General features: G+C 39.3%; 2 protein-coding genes across 3 annotated transcripts in view; one reads left to right on the top strand and one right to left on the bottom strand.

The window, feature by feature from the left end:
- COL14A1 (collagen type XIV alpha 1 chain) overlaps positions 1 to 16,649 on the bottom strand; it is a 249,753-nt gene extending 233,104 nt beyond the window's left edge. Inside the window, exon 1 of one of the 2 annotated variants that reach the window (XM_031947145.1) lies at positions 16,408 to 16,649. The gene's annotated coding sequence lies outside the window, so the exon portion shown is untranslated. The remainder of the gene's footprint in view (positions 1 to 16,407) is intronic. The other variant, XM_031947146.1, reaches the window with a different exon arrangement.
- LOC111719125 lies at positions 8,011 to 9,275 on the top strand. Its single transcript, XM_031947235.1, has 2 exons — positions 8,011 to 8,068; positions 8,318 to 9,275. The coding sequence occupies exons 1-2, from the start codon at positions 8,011 to 8,013 to the stop codon at positions 9,133 to 9,135; spliced, it is 876 nt and encodes a 291-aa protein (XP_031803095.1). The 3' UTR covers positions 9,136 to 9,275.
- Positions 16,650 to 19,415: the final 2,766 nt, after the last annotated feature.

Here is a 19,415-nt window from a genome sequence, read left to right as displayed (position 1 = left end):
AAGCTCTCTGAAGCCAGGACCTGTCTTTTACTTCTTATAGTACTTACAGTCCCACAGTGATGCTCTATTGAAGGGATATAATTGATAAATAAGTGTGCACAGGATAATTGGAAAAGGAGGGAGCATAAATAACTAGGAAGATCAAATATATCCCATAGAATTAGATGCATATACTGACCCTTGTAGATAACTAAGAGATGAGATGGAGCTGAAGAGAGAGACAAAGATAGAGAGAGACAGACAGAAGTTAGATAGTGTAGTGGATAAAAAGTTGAGCCTGAAGTTGGGAAGACTTATAAGTCTTTATAAGTTCAAATCTGGCTTTAGACACTCACTAGCTTTATGACTTTAAATAAATTACTTAACTCTTTTTGCCTCTGTTTCCTCATGTGTAAAATGGGCTGGAGAAGAAAGGAACAAACCATTCCAGTGTCTTTGCCAAGAAAACCCTAATAGGGTGAAAAAGAATTAGACACAACTAACTAACTAAGAAGGAGACATGAAGAGGGAGAGCATTCTAGGCAGGAGGGCCAAGAGTTAGGAATAATGGAATGCCCTATTGGAAGAAGAAGAATCAAGGAAGTGTCAATAGAATGCAGAATATTGAGGGAAGTAAAATAAAAAGAAGGCTAGAAAGAAAGGAGTGACCATATTGTGAATGACTTTAAATGTCAAATAGAGGATTTTATATTTGATCTAAGAGTTGATAGAGAGTCATTGGAGTTTATTGAGTGGAGGGATGATATTATCAGTACTTTTTGTTGTCATTGATTCATCACGATCCCATTTGGAGTTTTCTTGGCATAGATCCTGAAGTGGTTTAGCCATTTCCTTCTTTAATCCATTTTAAAAATGAGGAAACTGAGACAAGTATAGTTAAATGACTTGCCCAGGATCACACAGCTGACAAGAGTCTGAGGTTGCATTTGAAATAAGATCTGACTTCCAATCCAACACTCTATTTACTGTGTCACCTAGCTGACCCTTAAAAAGTGCAGTATCCTGAACTTTGAGAAGAATAATTTGATAGCTAGATTAGGATGGACTGGAATGGGAAGAGACTTGACACAATTGCTATAATAGTCCAATTGTGAGATGATGAAAACCTTCACCAAGATAATGGCAATATCAGGAGAGAGAAAAGAAATAAAGTATTTTGCTGTTATGAGAGATGTTTTGAAAGTAAAATTGACAAAATCTGGAACAGATTGGATAAGGAAGGTGAGAGAAGTGAATGATGACACCCAGGTTGCAAGTTGGGAAGATGGTGAGGCTTTAGGCAGTAAAGGGAAGTTTATAAGAGGACTAGGGTTGAGGAGAAGGAGCATGAATTTTGTTTTGGGCATGCTGATTTTGATTTATCTATGGGACATCCAATTTAAAGTATCTAATATGAAAGTGGAAATACAAATTTCCAGGGGAAAAAAAGCAGAAAAGCTACATGATCCAGAAGTAATGATTTTTTTCTTTTACTATTTCTTTCCCCAAATATTTTTAATATATTTTTATCAGAAATTAAGAGAAGATGATGAAGAAAATGGCCATATTTGTCTTTTCATCCAGGAACTGTTCATCAGATATTATACTAAAGAATTTCAACAACAAAAAAGAAAGAACTACTCACAAATATCAAAATAAACCAAGCAACTTTATATTATGGCCATCAACACCATCATAATTTCCATTGCAAGGTGATAGAAACAATAATAAATATGGAGTACATAATGCTAATCTTCATGGCATGCTTTGTTATTAAAGCAAATAAATAAATCTGGGGTGAATTCAGTCTTTGCCAACTCTTGAAGTTGAATTGATGGAGTTTGGGAGTTTGGGGAATATGTGGGCTGGGAAATTGATTTTATTTGTTTAGTTTGTTTTTTTACCAAAAATGTTGTGGTCTCAGTTTGGGTTTCTTTTTTCATTTCTTTCTCTTTTTTTAAAAGATAATGTTTATTAGGATGACTAACACCGCATTAGACTAAGTGGAGGCTTCAGTTTTTCCCAAGGTTTTCTGCCAAGTCTTTGAAATTTTGGATAAGAATGTTAGGGACAGTCTTTATTCTTTTTGAAAATACCATGGGATCTTTGAACTCCTACAAAAAAAGCCAGGACCTTAGGACTTATGAAAGTCCATTTTCCCTAGCCAAGGCAATCAAATTATCTCTGTGGCATGACAAGGTAGCAGTTACTAAAAACCTATCAGGAGTCCCCGTCTTCTCAACAAAGATGCTAGTGAGCATGCCAACTACCCAATAGCAGATGCTCTTTAGATGCCTTTGACCAAAGGTTCACACACTGTAAGCTCAACAAATTGATCAGGGAACCACCCTGACCAATATGCATCCTGCCCCTGTACCACTATACTTACAAAGGTACAAATGAAATCTATGAAAAAGAGATGGTGATAAGTATGAGTTTCCTGAAAAACCCTGTAATATTTTTATCATTATTAATTTAAAACCACTACTGAAGTTTGGGTCTGTATATCTTTTTTGAGATTTTATTTTTTTATTATAGCTTTTTATTAACAGAACATATGCATGGGTAATTTTTGCAACATTGTCCCTTGCACTCACTTCTGTTCCAATTTTTCCCTTCCCTCCCCCACTCTCTCCCCTAGATTGCAGACAGTCTCATACATGTTAAACATGTTAAATGTATATCTTAGATACAATATATGTCTCTAGATCTGTATAGTTCTCTTGTTGCACAAGAAAAATTTGATTTAGAAGGTAAAAATAACCTGGGAAGAAAAACAAAAATGCAAGTAGTCCACATTCATTTCCCAGTGTTTATATTTGTTTTACTAAATCTATTTTATGCAGCCATTTTTATGGGAATAGCAAAGAAACAGGAGCCAGATTGGGATTCTGAATATCTACAAAGTTTTCAGCTTACCACAAATACTCTCAAAAAATCCTTCCAGAATATCTGAAGGTTGTTCTTTTGTACCTAAATCTCTCTCTCTCTCTCTCTCTCTCAATCTCACACACACACACACACACACACATACACACACACTTAGACTAATAGATGTAGGTTCAAAACCATCTCTGATATGTACTAACTGCCACATTGAATAAGTCACTTAATGTCTCTTAGTCTTAGTTTACTCTTCTGTAAAATGGGAATAATAATATCTGTTATACTTTCATCCATATAAGACGACCTATGTAGAGAATTCTGTAAACCTTAATATGTCATATTGATTTATTTGTTATTACTGGTGGTAGTGGTTGTTGAAGCCATTGGAACCCACCACAAATTTAAAGAAAAGAATCACTAGTCTATCTTGGCATATCAGGTTAGCTACAGAGTTTAGTGAATCTGAATTTGCTCTCTGATTACAGTGCCCTGTAGAACAGGCCCTAATTAAAGAAACCAGTGTTTCCTTTGACATATGTTGCCAATATGCATCAAATTGATGGAGGCAACTAGATGGTGGAAAAAAAATTAAATATTAGAGTAGGACTCAGGAAGACCTGAATTCAAAGACAAATCTGATATTTACTAGCCGTTCAGCTTCCGAGTTCCCTGATCTCCCTTTGCCTTAATTCCTTCATCTATAAATGAAGGGAATGGAGAAAGGGGTTCCTAAGGTCCCTCACAGTTCTAAATTGTGATCCTATAAAGCTGAGAGAATGGTGACAATAATAATGCTTGCCTTTTTTTTTTTTTAACTTTATCTCTTATGTCATATTAGCTTCCTAATAACCTGGTGAAATTAACTTTGAATTTGACTTAAGCAAATATTTATTATCCCAGTTTTATAGTTGAAGAAATAGACACAGAAAAGTTAAATTACAGAGCTTATATTTACATAGCAAGCTAAGACATACAAAGTACTTTACTCTCAACACCATTTTATAGATGAGATCATTAAGCCTCAATCAAGTTGCCTCGAGTTGAACAATGAACAAGTATCTGAGGGGGGATTCAAATCTATCTATTCCTGACCCCAAGCCCTACCTAAATTCTACCCACAACAACAGTTATTCCTAAATACAAAGAGCCATCTCGTGAGATAATGAGTTTCTCATCATTGGAAGCATGTAAAACTTATTAAGGGGTTACATAGAAGGAATCCATCTATGTGACCAGGAGTTTGATTTTTCAGATCCCTTTTTGAAAACCCTGTCAGTCAGTCAACAAGCATTTATGAGGTATTTACTATGTTCAAGGCACTGTTAAGCTTTAGGGATCGGTTGAAAGGCAAAAACACAAAGCTTGTACTCACTTTTGAACAGGAAAAGATAAAATAAAAATAACCATGTACATTCAAGATATATCTAGAGTAAATGGAAGATAATCTCAGAGAGGAAAAGAAAATAATAAGATTAGGGCTGAGCATTCCAGGCACAGGAGACAGTCAGTGCTAATGCATGAAGGCAGGAGATAACCATGTGTAAAAATAACAAGGAGGCCAGTGGTAGCTAGAGCATGGAATTCTTGAAGAGGTATAAGCAACTAGAAGGGGCTAGAAACAGCTAGATGGTGCAACTGATAGAGTTCTGGTCTGGGAATCAGGAAGATGCATTCATCTTCATGTGTTCAAATCTGGCTTCAGATACTTACTAGTTGTGTGACCCTAAGCAAGTCATTCAACCCTATTTGACTCAGTTTCCTCTTCTGTAAAATGAGTTTGACAAGGAAATAGCAAAATACTCCAGTATCCTTGCCAAGAAAAATTCAAAATGAAATTACCAAGATTGGATAGTATTAAAATGACTCAACAAGAGGAAATAGCCAAGTTATAAAATGTTTTAAATATCAGAGGACTTGATATTACCAAAATTGTATGCATTACCATATTCAGATCAAGATTCACAAACTCTTTCATCAGCATTGCTGATTTGCAGCTAACACTAAATAAAAAACAAATCTTAAATTGCTGTTAGAGCTGCCTCAGAGGTCTGGTGGCCATCATAGTATATGTTAGGGAAAGAATAGGCTCATAATCAGAGAGCCTGGGTTTGAGACCCAGCTCTGACATGATTTTGGGCAAGATCTAAGTATAAGTACTCCTTTTTTCAAATGAAATGGTCAGATTAGATCAACAGTCCTTAGCCTGAGATCTATAAACTTTGTTTTTTAAAATAAATTTTAATAATTACATTTTAATATCACATTTTTTTGTAATCCTTTGCATTTTATTTTGTGCATTTAAAAAACCTTGCTCCTTGCTCTGATATACATGTGTGTGCATATATATATATATATATATATATATATGTATATGAAGTATATATTTCACTAGCATGGAAAAAGTATCCAGAATGCACACACACACACACACACACACACACACACAGAACTTCTAATCTAGCTGATTTTTAAGTTCTGTCCAGCTGAGACATTTAGATTCTAACAATGCTCCAAGAACTTAGAAAGACTCCTAAGTACCTACTGTTTGGAAAACAAAACAGAGAAAACTACACATAGACCAAAGCAATTCTGGCTATATGCACTGTGTCACTTGGCTAAGTGTGTTGGGAAACAGCTTCATTAATAGCTCAGACCCCACGGGAGTGGGCCCTGACAATTAGCTTTCCCCTCCCAATTTCTAAATCTTTCCCCAGCGTCCAAAGAATTTTCCACGACTGATTTGGATTTTCCAAGAATGATGAGCTCTGACTCCTCCTGTCCCTGGTAACTCCAGGCTGGCCAGTACTGATGCAAACACAAAGGCATCTGTAAAACTGGACCAGTCTCGGACACGTAGCACATCATTTTTAGATTCACTGTATTTGGTTCTCTGTGTTGCTCTCTATGTCAAAATCATAGCGACCATTGTTGGGGGAGCCTTTTCTTCTGCAGAGAGCAGATGGCTGGAAGTAAATCAGAAAGATGCCATTCAATAGTGCTAAAAGTGGTGTCTGAAGCCCCACCCCTCGTAGCAGGATGCTAGTGGAAGTAGGTAAATTCAGGAGGCTCATGAAAACATCTCTCTCTCTCTCTCTCTCTCTCTCTCTCTCTCTCTCTCTCTCTCTCTCTCTCTCTCTCTTTTTTTTAAGGAATCTCTTCTTTTGTAGAGCTGCTTTCTCCCTCTCAGCTCACTCTAATATTCCTTTTAACTAGATAGATTAATGGATAAAGATATAGCCTTGGAATCAGAAAGCACTGAGTTCATGTCCTCCTATTGACAAGTACCTGAGAACCTGGGCAAGTCTCCTAGTACAAGTCACTTTCACACAAACATGCCCCAAGTTCTACTAGCAGAGATTTACGTCAATGCAAATTTATTATTGATTTTGAACTTTAGGCTCTCACTCCACTAAGTGAAGACTACTGAACATAATTCCAGTATCTATTTTCCAGCCACCTGAAAAACAAACAAACAAACAAACAACAAAAACACTATTCTTTTTCTCCCCATGCAGTGTAACTGCCCTCTACATAAACTTTTTGGTTTTTTCATATTTAGATGTTTCCCTTGGTTTCTGTTTTTGTTTGCTTGTCAATTCTTTAAAACCACGAATTACAGAAGAGTTGAGGCTCTATGTAGGGGAGAAATGTTAAACAGGAGAAGATTCCTACACTCAAAAAAATGCAAGTCTAAACTTCTATGACTCTGGGAGTGTTTCTGAGGAGCCACACACACAAAATGATATTTCTTTGAAGATCTGTGCCATAGAGTTCTCACCTTTATATTCTCAAAGCACTTAGCAAAACATTTAATACAAAGGAAGTACTCAAGATGTAGTTAATGAATTAATGAATGAATAAATGAATAATTTACTAGAAGTCCTACATTGCTCTTCTCCTTCAACCCTATGCCTTCCATAGATCAAGAAGTTTTTGGACAAGGTATTCCTTCTCAGATTGCTGAGATATTTCTCAGCATCCATTCAATATAAATGAAGAACTGGCAAGGTTCTCTTTCAAGTTTACAGATGGATTATGAACTCCTAAGGTCACACAGGAAACACAGCAACTGAGGGTATTACTATGGCTTAGGTGACCCACACTACTAATAGATGGGTTTCTAATGCCGTTACATCTGATTTCTAGGCACCTAGCACTAGTTCTCTCTAGCTTCAGTTTTCCAGCATATATTCCTCAAATTATTTGGAAGCCCATTTTACCCCAAGCAGGGAATAAGAAGAATTCTAAAAATAGAAGTTTAATATCACAAAACTTCAGAGTTGGAAGAGATCTCAGAGGGTATCTGATGCAAAGTATTGCTAGATTTCTTCCACAACTTGCCCCCAAAAGTCTCTGCTAGTAGTGGGGGTGGGGGGAGGGTTTTACTTCAGGGACAACATTAAATGTTAGAGTTTTCTTTTTTCCTTTAAAAAAAAAAAGCTGAAATTTGCCTATCTAAAGTTTCAAGCTATTGCTTCCAATTTTGCATTTTGGAGCCTAAACAGGACAATCTGATGCCTACAATATTCCCACCTTTAATCCTCTCTTCTCTAAACTAAACTTTGATTGAATGGCAAAAACCTGTTTTTCTCAGATTTCTGGCTGCTATTTTCTTGACATTGTTTAGCTTGAAAATGTCCTTTCTAAAAACATCATGCCCAGAACTAAGAAGAATCTTCAAGATTCAGTCTCATTAAAACAGTATACAACTTGCCCCTGACCTCACTCTTATTGGCCCTTAAGATTTTGTGTAGGGGTATCATTAACATCTGATGAGATTAGAAGGCTTCAGAGCATGGAACCTGATAAAACCATTACAGTACTAAAGCTCAATAGACTTAGAATAGCCATGGAAATGTATTTTGTAGGCAAACTCAGATGTGCATTTGGAACCCAGAAGAGAGTCTGAATTACAGATAAACTTAGGCACCACCAACATAGAGAGTGGTAGTGTGATTCTATTTAAAAAATATAGGCTTTGGTTTTCGATATGTAGAACTCCCAAAAGGGTGGCATATTTTGGAGCTAACAACAAAACATGATCCAGTTCAACACTTGTAGATTTAGTTTCTGTAGGTCCCTGAAGTCAGGACTCCAAACTCTATTTCCAGATCAGTGAACAAATTGACTTCTAAATCCTTCAAGATGCCTTCCCGCTACAATGCAGGTCACTGGAAGTATTCAGAGTTCACACCTCCAGCAGGTAGGATCTCCCTGTGACTTAGTTTCCTTAGTTTTGAGTTGTCAGCAAGCCACCTTTCAACCAACTCTTCTTCCCTCCTACATCAGACCTATACCTTGAAAGAAGAGTTCACACTTCCAGGAGTTCAAATCTCCAGCACCTGAGAACTCCCTTCCTAGAGCTAGGTGATAACTCAAGGAAGGGGAGGGCCTTCTTCCCACTATAAATACTGGAAGAAGCAGCCTAAATCCTTTTGACTTGTAATCCTCCCTAGAGGGCCACAGGCATTTCAGAGTGAAGAACTACCAGAGTTCATTCAATTCAGTCCCATTCAATCTTATCTTTTCTTGTCCTGTTCTATAGGCCTACCAGAAGCACAGGTTTTAGAGTCTGGAGATACAGCCAGAATCCATTACATCCTGCTACCTGTAGAAATCTCCCTGTCTGCCATGAGACCCAGACAGTGCAATGTTCCCAGGTGGGCCAGCAAGAGCAGGAGAGCTGGAAAGAAGTTCCCAGTAACTGGCAAAATTCAATTGCATCCTCAATACAGTGAGCCTGCCTGGGAAGTGTCTGTAGAGCTGGGAGCCAGCCTTTTCAAGGACCCACTGAGCAACTCCAGGGAAAATGAGCAAGACATTGGGGATCAGGAGTTCAAGGTCAACGTGGAGGCAGATAGTCCATTACCCCTGGCTGAAGTCTGTTGCCCCAGTGGCTCCAGATATCAAACAAGGGAAGAAGAGGAAGATGTCTGCTATAGTGAGGAAGAAGGTGATTTGCATCCCAGCCTCGTCACTGAGAACATCATCCATCTGGAGGATTCCCAGGAAGTACACAGCTCCAGTCACAAGAGGCAGCTTCCTCTGGATTCACCAAACACCTCATCCAGCACCAAGAGACCGTGTCCAGAGGGCAGACTTAGTGCTGCTTCAAGCTCCCACCAGGAATCTTCAGAGCTGGCCATGCTGCGTCATAAAGTCAACACATTGCATACCAGGCTAGATATCATGACCAGTGCCATGAATGCTTTATATAAATACACCCAAACCCTGCATCAGATTCTGGAAATCCAGGCAAAGGAAGACTGAGGTCAGAGTTAGAGGGCAGCCCTCTGAAAATAAGCAATCTTTCTCTCTCCAGATCATTCCTATTCTCAGCTCCCAGGATCCTCTATCAGGTTGCTTTACTTTTCAATTCCCTAGAGAGACACTGGGGAGTACCCATATAGTTCCCCATGTAGCCCATCACCACTGTACTCCCCAGAATTGCTGGATGGACTAGGGACCTATCTGCAGTCTACCCAAGAGTCCAGATCATCATGCTATGTCAAGTTCCCCAGCCACCCTCTGAAAGGACAGCAAAAGGCCGTCTTGAGGGAAAACACTCATGACACACCTTGTTACCTATATCCTGAAATTGTGGTGATAGATTAACAATGCAATAGGAGGGACACATACCCACTTTTATAAAGAGTTCATGGGGGCATTTTTAGCCTTGATTATCCACATTGATTAGGTACAGTTTCTTTTCTTTTTCCATTGAGGGTGTGGATTTGGGAAAGACAGAGGATAAATTCTTGCAAATTGAAATTTTCATTTTGAGTATCAGAATTGTAAAAAACTAAATAAATCTTGGGTTCATGCTCAATAAAGAAAATTTAAAAAGAAAAAAAAAAGTATTTACTTTGGAAATAGAAGATCTGCTGGACTAATTTCAGAAAAGCCTGGAAAGATGTACATGAACTGATGCTGAGACAGAACCAGGAGAACATTGTGTACAATATGAGCAAGATTATGTGATGGTCAACTGTGATGGACTTGGCTCTTATAAGCAAGCAGTGATCCAAGACAATTCTAATAGACTTGATATGGAAAATGCCACCCTCATCCAGAGAGAGAACTATGGAGACGGAATGTGGACTAAAACATAGTTTTTTCACGTTTTTGTTTGTTTGCTTACTTTTGCTTTCTTGTGCTCTTTCCCTTTTTGGTCTGATTTGCCTTGCTTAACATGACAAATATGGAAAAATGTTTAAAAGTATTGTACCCTGTATAACCTAGATCAGGTTGGTTGCTGTCTTAGGGAAGGGGGAGGTAAGGGAGAGAAAGAGAAAGCATTTGGAACACAAAATCTTAGAAAAATAATGTTGAAAACTATCTTTATGTGTACTTCGGAAAGTAAAATACCATTGAGAAAAATAAATGAAATAAAAAGTAGTTTCTGGAACCCTACCTGAGTCAGGTGACTAGCCAAGAGCCCTGAGCCAGGCTGCTCAGCCTACTTTCCCTTCATCTTTTATGCATGTGTATCTATGTGTGCTGCCTAGTATAAAGCAGCTGAGACTGGGGCAGCATCTAGTCTACAACATTAATGTATAAATAAATTTTGGTTTTGGCTTTTTATAAATAAAATGAATCTATTTCATGTCCTGGGATCTATAACCTGAAAATATAAATCCTAAAAGGAGGAGTTGAAAATCTGGGATAAAAGGAGAAAAGTGTAAAGAACAAAACTAAGAACAGAACCAGGATTTTCCATTGTGGGAGAATAGAGGGGTTTGGGAGAAGCAGAGAAAGAGAGGAACCAAGTGAATATGGTATCTCTCCAGTCAAAAAAAGGAGTAGTCCTGGGATTATATCCCAAAGAGATTATAAAGAAGGGAAAGGGACCTGTATGTGCACGAATGTTTGTGGCAGCCCTTTTTGTAGTGGCTAGAAACTGGAAACTGAATGGATGTCCATCAGTTGGAGAATGGCTGAATAAATTGTGGTATATGAAAATTATGGAATATTACTGTTCTGTAAGAAATGACCAACAGGATGATTTCAGAAAGGCCTGGAGAGACTTACACGAACTGATGCTGAGTGAAATGAGCAGGACCAGGAGATCATTATATACTTCAACAAAATACTAGATGATGACCAGTTCTGATGGATCAGGCCATCCTCAGCAAACGAGATCAACCAAATCATTTCTAATGGAGCAGTAATGAACTGAACTAGCTATACCCAGAAAAGAACTCTGGGAGATGACTAAAACCATTACATTGAATTCCAATCCCTATATTTATGCACACCGCATTTTTGATTTCCTTCACAAGCTAATTGTACAATATTTCAGAGTCTGATTCTTTTGTACAGCAAAATAACGGTTTGGTCATGTATACTTATTGTGTATCTAAGTTATATTTTAATATATTTAACATCTACTGGTCATCCTGCCATTTAGGGAGGGGTGGGGTAAGAGGTGAAAAATTGGAACAAGAGGTTTGGCAATTGTTAATGCTGTAAAGTTACCCATGTATATATCCTGTAAATAAAAGGCTATTAAAAAAAAAAAAAAAACTATACCAAAAAAAAAAAAAAAAAAAAAAGGAGTAGTCATCCACGAAGAGATTATTCAGTGGAAACAAAGTAACACAAATGAGAGGAAAGGACTCATATGTGCAAAAATATTTGTAGCAGCCATTTTTGTAGTGGCAAGGAACTGGAAACTGGATGTCCATCAGTTGGGGAATTGGCTGAATAAGTTATGGTGAATGTAATGGGATATTATTGTTCTATACGAAATGATAAGCAGGCTTATTTCAGAAAGGTCTGGAAAGACTTACATCAAATGATGCTAAATGAAAGGAGGAGAACCAAGAGAACATTGTGCACACCAATAACAAGATTATATGATGATCAATTGTTCTGGACTTGGCTCTTTTCAACAAGGAGATGATTCAGGCCAATTCCTATACCCCTGTGATGGAGAAAAGCCATCTGCATCTAGAGAGAGGATTATGGGGACTGAATGTGGATCACAAAATAGAATTTTCATCCTTTTTGTTCTTGTTGTTTGCTTGCTTGTTTTTTTTTTCTCATTTCCCCCTTTTTATTTGATTTTTCTTGTGCACATGATAAATGTGGAAATATACTTCAAAGAATTGCACATGTTTAATCTGCATTGTATTACTTGCTGTTTAGCGGAGGGGGAAAGAAGGAGGGAGGGAGAAAAATTTGGATCACAAGGTTTAGCAAGAGTGAATATTGAAAAAACTATCTTTGCATGCATTTTGAGAAATAAAAAGTTTATTATTTTAAAAATAAAATTGATAATAACTCAAAAGAGGGAGTATTTATAGACAGAGATATGAGTTTCCCCTTACACTTGGTCTCCAAGAAAAGACTGAATGACCTCTTGTTCAGGAGAGGATTCTTTTCTAGTATGGATTGGACTAGATAGCCTCAGAAGTTCCTTCCAACTTTGAAATTCTACTATTCTCTAAGCGAAAGACAATTGCTTTTCTGTGGTTGATTCCAAGGCTGTCCTTATTAATAGGCAAAATTTGTATTCAGACCTGTGTGATCTCTCTTTTGGTTCTTCAACCCATTCCTGATCCTTGCTTCCCTATAGGATTCTATCCTAGGTTCCATTTCCAAAGTGAATGTCCTAACCCCAATTAATATATATTCAGTAAAATCCAGTCAGTCAACTTGTGGGTGATCTGACTCTTCAGAACATCTAATTTCTATTTCTAAATATATTGTGTAAGATGATAGTCATGTAATTCTTCTGGCTAACTGCTAAAATTTTGCCCCCCTCCCAAAATGTCATGATAGTAATGAAAAGGACACTTCATTTAAATTTGAATTTGGGAATTAAGGTTACCCTGGTTTTAGTTCTAACCTTGTCACTTACTAGCTGGGTATCACTTCAATTCTCTGAGATTGTGTTATATTCTACAAAGCAGAGATAATAGTATATACCTACTTCATAGTATTGTTGAGAGGAAAGTGTGCAACACATTTGATCAAGGGTTATTCGACCTCAAGTCTATAAACTCCTTATAGAATCTGTGGATAGATTTCAGGGTATCCATGACTTTGGATAAGAAAAAAAATCCTACTTTATTTTCATCAATCTCTAGTCAAAATGTAATATTTCAGCTCTTTATGTAGTGGCTAAGAATTGGAAATCAAAAGGATGTCCATCAATTGGGAAATGGCTAAACAAGTTGTAGTATAACTATTGTACTGTGCTATAAGAAATGATAAGCTGGATGATTTCAGGAAAACCTAGAAAGATTTAAATGAACTGATGCAGAGTGAAATGAGTCAAACTAGAAGAACATTGCATACTGTAACAAAAATATTGTTGATGAGGAATTGGGAATGACTTAACTATGCTTAGCAATGCAATGATCCAAGACAATCCTAAAGTAAGAATAATGAAGATAATAATCTGCCTCCAGAGAAGGAACAGCTATTGTTTGAAAATAGAACGAAGCATGTTATTTTTCACTTTCTTTCATTCTTTTTTTTTATTATTATTTGTCTCCTGGTTAGAATAATTAAAATGAAAATGTTTTACATATTGCATGTATAAAACCTTTATTTAATTGCTTACTATTTTAGGGAGGGGATAAGGAGAGGGGAAAGAAGGATAGAATTTGTAATTCAAAACTTTGCAAAAAACAAATATAAATTGTTATATAATTATGTTATGTATTATGTTATATAATTGATGAAAAATAAAATATATTAAATTTAAAATGTAGCATTGCTTTTTGTTATGAATTTAGACAACAAACATTATTCTGAGATTCACCAGACTTCCAAAAACCATGACAGAGAAAATGTTAATTAATTCTGATTTAGAATTTGGAAAATTATTATTTTGGCTCTAGAATCATAATGAGCATGGAACTGATTTAAGAAACTTGCAATGCCTTTAAATTCAAAGGAATGCATCTCTAATGGAGGAAGTTCAAGTAGTGTGGGATATATATTTAGAGATGGGAAAGATGGTTTCCCATTTAGATGACCATGTATTCTGGTTCCTCAGGTCTAGCTGGTTCCATAAATTTGGGAAGAGATTGGAGCAAGTGACATAGCATATAGCTTTGAGCAGAGGTGCCAATCTGACCAGCAAACAGTATCAAAACTCTGCCCCACTCCACTAAATTAAAATATAATTGATAAATATTTAACAAAATAAGTAAAAAGATAACACAATACATATGATATTAGTTTGTGGTTTTCAAATCAATATTCAGTTGGCAGGGATCTGTTTTTATCTCAGTTTGTTACCAGTGATCCAGAGTAAAGAACAGTGGACTAGGAATCTGGGTTCTATTTCTGTTTTTTTTTTTTTTTTTTTTTTTTTTTTTGATGACTTATCAATGCTGCTCCTCACTAACCTCATCTCTAAAATGAGGGTATTGGTTAGACAATCCCGATGGTCCCTTTCACTTCTAATATTCTATGACTCTAATTCTTCTGGAGAAAGTCTTAATTGTCTCTAAAAGAAATATCTTAGAAGTAGCCTGTACTATCTAGAATAAAAGGGTCTTCTCTTTTTCCTAAAGCAGATCTGAAGCCATCCCTAGTACTTTAGGACAAAACTGAAGGATCCTTTCCCAGATGGCTCTAAAAGCCTAGTCTCTTGGACTTTGTTCAATCTAAAGGACCCCTAGGAGGCCAGGGTTACAATGGAGATTTTTAGGTTCAGTCTAGTCTAGGATTCCTTGGAACCAGAAAGGAACCTCCAGGCAAAATGGAGATTTTGTAAAAGTTTTCAAGGATTATTGCAAAGAGGAAAGTTATTAGAACTTTAATAAGAAGTCAAATACTTGAGAGCAGATGCAGAAAAGATCCAACTTCTTGCCAGCATCTGTCTAATGAAACACACACACACACACACACACACACACAATCTAAGTCTCTTTGGACTTGGATGAGTTTATGTGACCTTCAGTCATTCATCAAGAATTTATTGAATTTGACTATATGCCTTCATCCCAGTCACTTTGTCAACTCAGTTAGGACAGAAAACTCTCTTCACAGCAAGAGATCTAAAGTAAGAAAAGGATCACAGGATAGAGAAGAATACAGGGGATATAGTCCTGACACCTCCATTTCTCTTGTCTATGATTAGTAATTCAACAGCAAAACAGATGGAGTTTACAGGTAAACTAATTTTATTTATTAGCATCTGCAGAATAATGAACTTTTCTAAGATAAATAATTCCCTTAGATTCCTTAATCTCTCCCCACCTCGGAAAGCAGAAATGTGTTGACACAGTGACAAAAGGAATAATCCTCTCAGGGGGCCTCATCTGAGAGATTCCAACCCCCCATTCCATTTTATATTACAAATGACATTTTTTTAAAAGCAAATTGGTCTTTAGAAGATGCCTCTTGGGACTGGGTTGATCCAGGGCCCCTGGCCAGTGGCTGACTTTCATGTCATCCCTTTGAAGAAACTTTTAAAGGCTTCAGAGTTCAAGAATAACTACTTAAACCCCCTTCCCTCAGCAGATATCAGCAACAGGTTTGGTTTTGTTTTTTCATCCCTAACCCACCTACCCGAATCTAAGCTGAGGTCTCCCAACCATATGTAAGTCCATCCCCAACCACTGAATCTGTTCCCTCAAACCCTACACCCGGTGCCCAAAAGAGAATCAGAGAAGCATACAAGCTGGAAGCCAGAGCAAGTCATGACTCCTAGATCCCCCTAGCCGAAGAGAAGAGTCAAGTTCCAAGCTGCATGCCAAGACTATTAACCCACATCATCCGAGTGGCCAAGAGAAACTAGAGCCCAGAGCCTCTAAGTTCCTAAAAGTCCCAGAGACTTCCCGTTCGCTCATTTCCCCTATTCCACGGACCCAGTTCTTGCGCAAGTGACATTGCTTCCCCCACTAAATACAGGCACAGTAGTACACGTCTTTATTGGAGTCCGGGAAGAAGAGCATACTTCGGATCTGGGGATACTACAGGAGAATAAAAAGGGGAGGGAAAGGGAAGAGGATGCCAGAGCACAGAGAGCTCTCCAGCATACCCTGGGGAAGACATCTCCCAGTCTTCTTTCACCCCACTGGAGGCTTGGCTCAGCAGCAGCTTTTCTATCGCTTCAGAGATGAAATGGATCAGGGCATCCAGCTATCCTGGCCCTAAGCCCGGGAAGGACCGCCCCGCTCCGAGTCCCTGTCCTTAAGCATCAAGTCTCTGAGACCTCCCCTTTCTTCTCGCCCGCTTCTTGGCCAAGCACCGGAGAAGAGGTGCAAATGTGAGTGAGTGAGTGTGTGTGTTCGCGCGCGCGTGCCCGAACAGGGAGCCATGCAGAATTAGCGCCACTACTGAGGACTCTCTCACGGCACTGTCAGCTGCATCCTTCCCCTGCCATCCTTCAAGCCTGTCCATCCCCAGCCCTCCATACAGGCAGTCTCATAGAAGCTGATGGATATCTCCTTGAAATCAATAATTACCGCTCCCGCCCCGCACCTAGGAAAGGCAGATGTTAAGAAGTTGACAGGTGACTCTCAGGTTTTCAAAGAGAAGGCTAGGAAATAAAGGAGAAAGAAGCTTAAAACTGACCTGTGCAAGGTATTTGGAGAGGGAAACTCTTGATGACTAGAAAAGAACAGAGCTCTGCCTAGGGCTATCCCAGGACTTGCTCTATTTCTCCTCCCTTCCCCTTTTTTCTCTTAGTTTCTTCCTTTCTCTCCTCCAGTTCCCTGCCTCCAGGAGGTGTTTTAGGGTCTCTCTCCAGCTGTGCCCTCCTTCTGGGAGACCTGAGTCTGATAAGAAGAAAGAGGAAGAAAAGCAGGCGTCCAATTATAGAGCGGAAGGCTAAGGGAGGGAGGGGGCTCTTGGCAGTGGGGGTGGGGTGGGGTGGAGAGAGAGGAGGGATAAATCACCATTCATCTCTGCACAGACGCCCCACTCCTCCTCCTCCTTCTCCTCCTCCTCCGCCTCCTCGTCTTCTTCCTCCTCCTCCTCAACGCTCCTCTCTTCCTCTTCTTCCTCCTCCTCCGTCTCCTCTTCCTCCTCCTCCTCCTCTTCCTCTTTCTCTTTCTCCTTCTCCTCCTTTTTTTCCTCTTCTTTTTCCTGGCTTCCATCTAACCAGGAACTGAGAGAGAATTCAAGAAGTGGTCCTTGCTCCTGGGTGACGGGCTGGCTAGTCCCTTTCCATCTCCAAGTTATGTAGATTGAGAAAGGTGTACTTTTAAGCACACAGAGGTTTGGGGCTCTAAAGAAGCCAAACATTTCTCTAAAACTAGATTTTGGACTTTGAAGGGAGGCCCGAGAATATAAAGAATTTTACAATTGACAAATTTTCGCAGGTGCTAGAGCTTCCCAAAATATCTCTCTCCCCCCTCCCTCTCTGTCTGTCTCTCTGTCTCTGTCTCTGTCTCTATCTCTCTGTCTCTGTCTCTCTATCTCTCTTTCCGCCTCTGTCTCTCTCTGTCTCTCTGTCTCTCTCTCTCTGTCTCTCTCTGTCTCTCTCTCTCTCTCTCTTTGTCTCTCTCTTTCTCTCTCTCTCCTCCTCCCATCCTGTGAGTATACCCTCTCCTATCCCATCCGACTACCCTAAATTCCCTAAGACTTTCCACTAGGTTAGTATTCATGCTAGGTAATGGGTTGCTTCTCTGTGGAAGAGGGACGGGATAGGGGTAGGGATGGGGATAGAAATTAATCTCTGCCCTCCTGCAGGGACCAAGACTCCACAGGCACTTTTAAAAAGTAATATTTGAAATACAACCTTCTTACTAGATTGGGAGCGAGGAAGTGGTGGGGGGGTAGGAAAGAATGAGACTCCTGACCTCCTCAATCCAGCCTCAGCACTTAAGTGCCTCAAATATTCAAGGCGCTATGAATACAAAGACATCACCCGCTTGGCTTTCCCGCGTCCCTCAAAGATTAAAAAATGTGGTCCACTATTTCGTACTAGAGCGAACAGGGGTCCCAGGGTAACTGTTGGTGCAAGTGGCATTTCCCTACCATTCACTCTTTTCTCCACTATGCTTAAATACCACTCAGTGTTTGGGAAAAGAGTGGTTAATAGGTCCCGGTTTTGCGAGGCTGCACATATTCTAGCCAAGTCTAAATCACTCCTACACAAAGGATAGAATAGATGCAGAGATTTACGGGGCGGAGGCGTTGAATTGTGAATACCAAGTAATCTACCGGGGAAAAGAAAAAAAAAAAAAAGGATGGGTAAATAAATGTCCCCGGCCCCTGGGAAAATAGCACCGCGGCGGTGCTCTTCTGTTTCTACAATAGAGCTGTTTTTTACAAAGGTTCTATCTTCCTGCATATGACCTTCCCTGGCATTTAGGGATTTCCCTAACGCCCTAGAGTTTAACCGACATCCCTCACTTCTCTTCCGGAGAGAGAGAAGTGCTCCAAGCCTGACCCCAGCTCAGATCAGCGCCCCCAACTCTAATAACCCCTCCCTGCCCAGCTGCACAACCCACCCCCACCCCTATTACCACTGCCCTGAATTCTTTCGGTTACTTTCAGTCTTGGAGCCCTGTGCACAGCTACAGGACACGCAGGAGGCAGGTGGCCCCTAGGACTCGCTTCTGCGCTTGAGTTAATGTAGTTCTCCGGGGTCATTCTGCGAGCAAAGCTTTCGAGGAGAAAAGCCACGACTACAATAGCCGAGTCGCAGTTTAAAAGTACCCGGACGCCATCTGGTGTTTGCATGGATTGTATTTTAGAGTTTGATCTGGGTATCGGGAAGGTGGGATGGACAAGCGCTCACTTTCTGGGCTAGTCAGAAGAAAAGTGGAGAAGGTCGCAAAGTGTATAACTTTGCTAGAATCCCAGGTAAGCAAGGTGTCCTAGCAGCCAAGATCAACCGCTCCACTTGTGCCATTGATCTCATCCCGTCCCGCTCCACTTCCCTTTTCAGTGACTCACTCTCATTTTCCATTTCTCCTGGTCCATTCATTGGCTTCCTCCATGCTATTGGTTGTTCAGTCCTATGTGTCTCATTGTAACCCTATCTGAGGTTTTTTTGACAAGGATACTAGAGCGGTTTGCCACATGGTTAAGTGATTTGTCTAGGTCACACAACTAGTAAGTATCTGAAGCCAGTTTTGAATTTAGGAAGAGGAATCTTCTTGATCCAAGAATCAGCATTCTATCCACTGCCCATCTAGCTGCCTAATCTGACCATGGTTCCATCCTAAAAACAAACTTAACAAAACACAACAAAATAAAATTTACATTTGATCCTGCCATTCGTGGTAAATACTATCCGTACTCTATGTTTATTACTTAAGATAACACTTCAAAACTCCTTGCAAGCTGGTTTCTAGGCTTATTCATCCTCTGAAATTGCTTTTTCCAAAATCACAGAGATCTAACTGCTATATTCAGTTGCTTTCTTTCATTCTGCTGGTACTCTTTGCTCTTTTTGCAACTGTGGACCCTATTACTAACACCAACACAGCCATCGCCTCCTTAATGCTTACTCTCTTGAATCCATGACACTGATCTCTCTTCATTCACCCACCTACCTGATCATTCATTCTTCAGTTTCTTTTGCTAGATTGTTATTCTTCTCTCTGATATGCTAGGTACCCCTCAGAAAG

Source organism: Sarcophilus harrisii, chromosome 1 (genome assembly GCF_902635505.1).
Source record: "Sarcophilus harrisii chromosome 1, mSarHar1.11, whole genome shotgun sequence".
NCBI classification, from domain to species: domain Eukaryota; kingdom Metazoa; phylum Chordata; class Mammalia; order Dasyuromorphia; family Dasyuridae; genus Sarcophilus; species Sarcophilus harrisii.
This window is presented reverse-complemented; position numbering and strand designations above follow the sequence as displayed.